The sequence below is a fragment of the Plasmodium vivax genome, genomic scaffold (assembly GCF_000002415.2).
Source record: "Plasmodium vivax scf_6625 genomic scaffold, whole genome shotgun sequence".
NCBI lineage: Eukaryota > Apicomplexa > Aconoidasida > Haemosporida > Plasmodiidae > Plasmodium > Plasmodium vivax.
This window is the reverse complement of record NW_001850242.1, coordinates 1-8,818: the sequence shown is the minus strand read 5'-3', so window position 1 is coordinate 8,818 and position 8,818 is coordinate 1. Positions and strand designations below refer to the sequence as shown.

The 8,818-nt window shown below is 25.8% G+C and overlaps 2 protein-coding genes across 2 annotated transcripts; one reads left to right on the top strand and one right to left on the bottom strand.

Annotated features, from left to right (window-relative positions):
• Nucleotides 1-1,427: 1,427 nt before the first annotated feature.
• PVX_017145 (variable surface protein Vir18, putative) lies at nt 1,428-2,998 on the bottom strand (the record flags this gene model as incomplete). The annotated part of the gene is made up of 3 exons (XM_001612505.1): nt 1,428-1,580; nt 1,675-1,817; nt 1,858-2,998. The coding sequence occupies 3 exons, from the start codon at nt 2,996-2,998 to the stop codon at nt 1,428-1,430; spliced, it is 1,437 nt and encodes a 478-aa protein (XP_001612555.1).
• Nucleotides 2,999-5,089: 2,091 nt separating this feature from the next.
• On the top strand, nt 5,090-7,057 carry PVX_017140 (variable surface protein Vir12-like; the record flags this gene model as incomplete). The annotated part of the gene is made up of 3 exons (XM_001612504.1): nt 5,090-5,116; nt 5,253-6,749; nt 6,875-7,057. The coding sequence occupies 3 exons, from the start codon at nt 5,090-5,092 to the stop codon at nt 7,055-7,057; spliced, it is 1,707 nt and encodes a 568-aa protein (XP_001612554.1).
• Between the last annotated feature and the right edge of the window lie 1,761 nt (nt 7,058-8,818).

The following is an 8,818-nucleotide window of genomic DNA, read 5'->3' as shown; positions in this document are numbered from 1 at the left end:
TTATGTACAGAATTAATAAGTTAGATAAATGTAATCACATTTATAAATGTAAAATAATATATATAACAAAAGGTGATAATAATACATGAAAAAAAAGAGAATACATTAATTAAGCTCTACCTCTCTGACTGTTCAAATAAATCTAATAGTATTATAAAAATGCTAAATCATATATTTCGTGTTGATAAATTTAAATAGAGATATAAATATAAATTATAATATACAGTACTATCTGTTATTTTAAATGGTTAATCTACAAAAAATGACATGGTTTCTTCATAAAAATTGTGCATGTTAATCCAGAAGCATAAAATAATTGGATAAATATTATTTATGGCACACAAAATAAAATTTTATCATTATGTACAATCACTATAGTTTATTTATATATTTTTTTAAATTTACTATAATTATTTAATGCATTGCTCATATTAATGTACACTGAAGTACAATATTTTTCAAAAATCCATTATTACTAACATTATAATTCTTAAAGAATATAATGTGACATAAATTTTCATGTCATTTAAATGATAAAATATTTTTTCATTTATTCCCACTATATGTACATATTATTAAGCATTTGTTATTAATATGATATGCTTAACTGTTTGTTATTGCTTTAGCATGGAACTTTTTGGAATATTACTTTTATTATTGGTAAAACATTGATTTTATGTTTTTAAAAATTTCAATATGTCTTCAAATGGTGATTTAATCACATGTTATTGTGCTCCAATTGTTTGTTAATTGTTCTGTTATATCCCCTCCATTAAGGATGATTAGTGGATTAAAATATGTTACAAAGTTTTAGTAAAATTTTATTAGGCAAAGGTAGCATTCAGTATAATTATATATTTTATAAAAAAAATTTTGTTCAATTTTGTCTTATATTATATCTCTATTTGATGATTCATTTGGGGGAAAATACTGAAATCATGCATAATATCAAACTAACGGATAAAGACAAAAGTATAAAGATATTATGTCACACGATTATGAAATATTTTAATGAAGTTTTGGACAAAAAAAAAGAACCATTGTGTTCTAATTAAAAAAAAATATTAAATATTGAATAAAATAAGAAATACTTCAATAAAATTTAAATATTCATGTACATATTAAACAATAAAACTTTTTAGCATATTAAATATTAATAAAATTTTAAAGAATATATATGGATTAAAAATTCACAAATATATATGATACTATACATTTGTTTATTCCTAATATATTAGAGTAACCCTTATTTGCATATAAAATGTTCGTTATTATATATATTTTACAATATCATAACAACTTTTCAAAATCACTTTAAACCAAAAAAATGATTAAAAATGAATTAACAAAAAAAATATTAATTTACCTTATTTTTAACTCTTATCCTTATATATGACTGAACAATTAATCAATATTCACAGTCATTACTATGATGAATATTCGAAAGAACCATATGAAAATGGGATACTCCTTTCTTCATCCATAATTGAAGGTTCTTGTACTACACTATTCAATTCTTCAATGATACCTGCTCCTTTTTTCCTATTCTTTTTAGTAAGAACCCTCCACAAAGGAGTGAACTATAAAAATAATTGGGAAAATTACAATTTAATTATTGTATATAATTAAAAAAAATATGAATAGTTTTTTCAATGCAAATAAATTTTAGTTTACTTTAAAAAGAAGGCCCAATAACATAACAATTCCCATAGGTGCTGAAGCCTGTATGATATGATCTTTATTTGGTATTGCAACGAAAAATTCTTTAAGTGTGTCTAGTATATTATTATCATCATTAAATGATTCAACATCTTCTCCTATACTAGAAAGTGTTTTTACTCAGATCTACTTGATCACTAGTTCCTTCATTACAAAGAGTTCTAACTGGGGAATTTTCATTATCAGCATATGCCATACTGGTATTATCACATCCTCCAGAAAGATGTTTAATGCTAGTGGTAGTTTCACCTCTATGTTGTATTATGTTGCTTACATCATCTAGAACCATACCTTTAGCTGACGCATCCATAGGACCTCTTTCACCAGTATTTCCATGAGGAGGAACATCTTCAGCAACAATTGCAGTATCAACATTATGATGAGCATTGGTTTGACTAGCAAAATTTATGCCTAGATTGAGCTTACCATCAGTATTTGTCTGATCATGTGGATTATCACTTGGTGTTTGATTGCCAAGTAATTTACTTGGTACAATATTTTTATCTGAATCACTTACTTCAGAAGAATTACCCCTATCTAATTCCCCGTTAGTGATTGATTCTACGGGATTATCCCTTGCAGCAGTTACTAGTACGTTTTCTTCAGGTTTTGAGACACTCAGAGGTTGTGTCTTAGCCTGATTTTCTTCAGAGGTGCTAGAATCTAGATTAACACTTTGTGCAGGTACTTCAACTTCAGATACTATAGTTGGAGCAGTATTAGAAATGCTTTGTTGTGGCTGTGTACTTACATCGGCGTTTTTTGATTCTTGTCCAGCAGTACCTTTTTGAACTTGACTTTTGGGATCCGGTCCGGGCGAACTTACTGTTATAGAGTTTCTTTCTGCAGTTCTTGTTTTTGACGTGATTTGTTCTGTTCCTGCTGATGGTATTTGATTTTCACAATTCGTTCCTCTTTCACAAGTTTCTTTTTTACCTGTTTTTGGCACAGGAGGTTTTTTAACTTGAATATTTCCATTATTACATTTACCACCTTTTGTACATCTTTTACTAAAATTAATTATTTTGTCCTCCTTATTTAAATGACGTGGTATATATTGTTTTTCATAACATTCCTTTAATTCACCATTTTTGTTATTTATAAGATTACTTATGTTATTCCATGAATTGTATAATTTATTAGGTGGTATTTTAACAGCTTTATCAATTTGTTGCTCAATTTCATTTAAAGCTGCAAAATACTTATCTGTGCATTGGCGTTTTTTGATGTTTTTGAACTGCTCCAATACAGGATTAGGTCTTCCAAAGTGCCAACTCATAATTTTGTATTACGCAGTTTTTCTCTATTCTTAATTAAAATAAATAATTTTGGAAAATAATTTATGTCTAAATATAGATATGTTTGCAACGTGCGACTTACTTTTTTCATATTATGATCTTAGATTATAACTATTCGGCATGTATAAATAGTTATAGTAATAGATATTATAATTAAATGTGTTATAACGTATCAATAATATGCCTTAAAAATTAGCATATTAATAATTTATATAATAAAATTTGAATATAAATACTTATTATAAAAGTAACTGTAAAATAATTGAGATGTGTAATATAGGTTTAAAGTGTTTTTACACATTTTTTTGCAATAAACAAATGTATTATAACTGGCAACATGTTCAAACATGAAGTCTGTAAATTAATTAATGATAAAATATGAATAGATAATTTTCATATATTTCAAGAAAAAAAATAAAATAACGAATGATAAATAGTATGTTCAAATTAGCAAAAAAAATGACATAACACTTGTTCTGGAAATTGTTAACTGAATATGTGCATATTTATTTTTTTATTTTAATGCTAAAACAAATGTGTTTATTATTATCTATATTTACTTTTATTGCTTGGTTATGAAGTAATAGATTATTCGTAAAAGGTTTTGCAGTTTTATATCATTTCCAAATAGAAAATTTAGTGGTTATGCATGGTTCTGCTGTTGTTATTACAGCTATTGGCTTTTTAGTTTTGTAGTGTTACACATAAAAATATAAGTAACGAATAATTTGTGAATTATAAGTAGGTTTAATATTTCGAATATGACTTTCCCATTAAAATGTCTACTTTAGTAAATAAAACGAATTGCAAACTCGTTTGCTTTAAAATTAATAGTATATGTTTTTCTCGTATGTATAAGTCTAACTAAATTTTTTAGTAGCTTATTTATTACATACACGTTTAAGTTCACATATCTTTGCAATCATTGCAAACATTTTATGAAAGGAACATTTGTATTAATATAGAATATAGTTTAAAAAATATATAACACTAACTGACAACTATTGAAGTAATTATTTAAGTTTATAGTACAATGTTTAAAAGAGTTTAGCATATATCAGAATAAAAAACAATGATATTTGAAATGCTAAAAAGAAGAGAAAAATTAGTAAATAGGGCCAAATATTTCTATGTAAACATACAAATTTGTTTAAGCATAAATAAATATACATAAACCAAAAAATACCAGGAAATGTGAATGCTTATAAATATAATTTTGTTCAACATTTTGTGCGAGATAAATATTCAAACAGTGGCATAAAAATTTGAATTTTTCCCTTTTTTTCTATTATTTTTCCTGCAACATTTTTTTTGAAAAAACACATTAGAATCACTAAAAAGTAGTATTTTAGTATAAAAAATTAAGAGTTCAGAAACATCAATTATATAACATTTTTTAGATGCCAATTTTGCAAGAAAGTGTATTTTTAGGATAATTTTTATAATATGCTAAAGGCATATTTTATAGAATTTAAGCGTAAATTAAGTACCCCTTATAATTTGTTAAAGGAACACCAACAAAATAATTAAAAACGATATTCTTTGTAGCGAAAAAAGCATTGTTATCTTCATATATTTTTATAAAATTAAATAAATATTTAATTATGCAAAAAGGGGATTTTCTTGTACACAACAATTATTAAGTAAATGGGGTTTAGTTAACATAACAGCTTCAATGCAAATTTTAGTTTGATATTGTGACGATTTAATGCTATATGTTCTATTTCGCATGGCAATGCGCATTTACTATATTTTGTTTTAATGCATCAAAATTTCCAAAAAAATAATTTGTTTACAATATTATGCTTTGTATGGTATTATATTTTTTCTATTTTCTGTGAATATTATGCATAATTAGGAAGGTCAATTTTGTATAATCATAGTAAGATGCAATAAAGCTTGATCAAAAATAAAAATATGGGAGCATATTAAATTAGAAAACACGTATTATTTTAAAAATTAATATAGAGTAATGCAAAATATATCAATAGATCAAGCATATTAACGTTTCCTATGTCCATAAATAATTATGAGTCTCATTATTACATAGAGTTAATACATGATTTATCAAGATGGCACTTTCCGAAGCAAATAATTGGGTACATTTATATTTTTATTATACAAATGGCTTATTATTTGAATATTCTACATCTTTCTAAGACTTATAAAATAACTTTCCTTTTATGAGATCTTCTATTTACGTAATAACATTTATTTATTTTATCTACTTAATAGGAAAAACACTTACCAGATTTGCCTTCGTATAAAAAATATACAGAGCTGGATAATGTGGTCATTAGTGGGGATGGTAATAAATACTGTAAAGAAAACTTAGGAAGTACAGATGAAGTGGATAAAACATTTTGTAATAAAATAGCAAAGAATTTATCAATATTAAAGGATGAAAATGATAAGCAAAAACGTAAATATGGTTGTTATTACTTTAATCACTGGTTATACGATAATATTGGGAAAAAATATTATAAAGGAAATGCTAAAGGTGAAAAAGACAATGTTTCTCAAAATCTTTTTAATTTTGCGTCATTAGCTATTTTACAGCATATAAAGGTATCATCATGTAACGGCAATACTTTTGGCAATCCGGAAGGGTGGAAAGAAGAAAAAGACTTGCACGATTATTTTGAAAATTACGAAAAAATTAAATGCAACGATTCTGATAAGTCTAAGTGCGAAAAATATGTGAATTATGTTACTTATATTAAAACTTTATATGACACAAAAGTAGAAAATTGTTGTGAGGATGACGAATTGGATGAAGAAGGATTTTGTGAATCCTATTTTAAATGTGAAAATATGTATAATCCGAAAAATTTATTAATAAAATTACAAAAAGAACTTCAGTCATTAGGTAAAGAACCGGAGGTGCCACGTGAAGGGGGTGCAGTAGAAGTTCGTAAAGCGCCAGGAAGTGGAGGGGAAGAACGAGTAAAGAAGGCAAAGGAAGATGAAGTAGCTGCAGTAACAACAGGAAAAGAAACAAAGGAAAAGTTAGTAGCTACAGAAGTACCTAAGGAAAAAGCAGCAGATTCCGCAGCACAATCTGCACCAGAAAAAAATGTAGTCGTAAAACAAACAGTACCCGAATCTGTAGGGTCTAAACCTGGTGGATTAGAATCTAGAGAAGAAAAAGCTGCACTTGAAAAAAACGTAGGGGAAAAACCACCAGCAGAAAAACCTGTAGCGGCAAAACCTGAAACGGTAAACCCTGCAACGGCAGAATCTCAAGTGGCAAAACCCGTAGCGGCAAAACCTGCTGCGATAAAACCACCAGTAGCAGGACCCGTAGTGGCAGAATCTGAAAGGGCAAAACCTGTAGCAGCAACCCCCCTAGCGGTAAAACCTAAAGAAAAAGTATCTGAAGATGAATCAACTAAAAATGAAGCAACTGAAGAGGAAGCAAATGAAGAGGAAACAGCTGAAGGGTTAACAGTTGAAGAGGTAACAACAGAAGCGGCAGTAACTGAAATGACAAGTACTATGCAACATGAAGAAGCTTTAGGTACACATCCAGTAGAGAGCGTTGAACAGGGTGTCCGTGCGATATCATCTCATAATACAGAGCATGCAAGCAACGCAATTCCTCTAACAATTACGGATTCCACTAATACATTAGGAACTACACATGAAGAGTTGGACTCAAATTTTTTTCGTAACGTCATCATGGCCATTGCAGTACTTGGAACAATTTTCTTCCTTTTCTACTACAACAGGGTAATTGCACATTATGCTTTATGACATATGAATATTGTGTTAGTAGCTAAAATATATTATATGTTAACATCTATAGTTTCAACATAAATATATTTTTATACGTTTTATTTTCTTTTTTGTATTAGTCTTCTCGATTAGAATCAAGTTATCGAAAAAAAAAAAAGAAAAAGGGAAAGATATTTGAGCATAATTACTACGAAGAGTATGAAAAAGAGTTAACAATGTATGGTTCTGAGGAAACGTTTTTAGATTCTGAAACGGATCGATTATATTTGAATTATCACCCTGACCAAGACTCATATTATTAATTATGTATATAAGGTGAAAACCTATATAGTAGTTATTATAATAGGAAATAATAGTGAACGTTTTTTTGTAGTTATTATTATTAGATATAGTAAAACGAAAACGATGATATACATAGAAATTGTACTAGTTCTTATGCAATTTAAAAATCATCCAAATGTTTTACCTATCCTGAGAATATTTGGAAGATATTAAATTATGCAAGTAATACAAATTTTTAAAAAATAATTTTTTTAAATAAAGGAGTATGTTCTTGATTTAAGTATTATTTAAGTATCCACAATATTATAATGATTAAAAAGAAAATGTAATAAATGTTTTAAAATAAAAATACATCCATTTTATATGTAAAGATATCGTTTAATAAAAAAAATTCATTGGAAGATGTAAAAAACATTAAATGAATGATATAAATCTTTTAACTGGATAATATACATATAGAAAATTAATTAAAATATGTTAGACAATAATGTGGCATTTTATATAAACTTTTTAAGACTATGATAATTATTATATTTAACTAGCATAAGACACTATGGAATTTTAATATGTACTTTCATATATTTTCTTATGTCTGTATAATATATAAATTAAGAATTAATACTAGTTTTTTTCGTTATGTTATTTGTTTTAAAAAATGTTTTTTTTTTTTTGTATAACCATTTTACTGATTTGTTAAAATGATTACTATATATTTGCCGTTTGTTATTGAAATAAGTAAATATATATTTTTTTAATGTCAAATTGCCTATTTTTAAGATAAACTCATTTTATGCAGGATAAAACATGCTAGAGATACCCATGCAATCATTTAATGTGAATAAGTGAAATATAATTTGTATTACAACTAAGGATATATTTGTCATATTGATTACCTTTAGATGATTATATGATATATATATGTGTGTAATACATAATATACCAAGAAACAAGAGTAAGTATGGAATTTATTAAAAATATGAAATATAAAAGTATTATCATTTGGTGTCCAAAAAGAAAAAGATCATGACACCCATTATATTGTAAATATAAACAAAAATAAGGATATGGTGTTAATACTATTTTCCTTTACTTATTATTTCAATGCTCAAGAATTTTAAAAAAATTATTCATGGCATTTCGCCATATTTGAATTGTTACATTATGTTTTCATTTATTTTAAATGACTAAAAAATATTTCCTTTTCCTATATTTTTAATAAGAAAATTGAATTATAGAGTTATTTATTGGATAACCGCAAATGATAATATTATAATAAAAGTTTAATTGTTTGTGTTTTCTATTATTTTGTGGAAATGTAGTATTTTCCCTTTAACAAAAATTTAGGGGAAGAATAAATTCTCAAGCATATGAATTTAAAAATATCAAAAGTTCACTTTTTTATTTGGATAATTTTTAATATATATATATTTAAAAAATTATAAATTATTTTATCATATGAAAAAATAATGAAAAATGAACAGCAGTACATTAATTATAATAAGGAAATACATAATGATAAAAACAATTTATGTTACTGATATTTACTAAAGGAAAAAACGTAATTCAAAAAAATAAGGAATACATAAATTATTTATTTTATTCCGAATAACATATATATGTAAAATGAAGGATATGTATCACAGAAAAAATTTAAAAAAAAATAAAAAATTTCAGGGCTTATTAACATTTTAATATATGGAGTAATAGCAAATTTATTTTAGGAAAATGTGTCAATTTTTAACATATTCATTTATATAAATCGTAAATAATTTTTTTCTCCA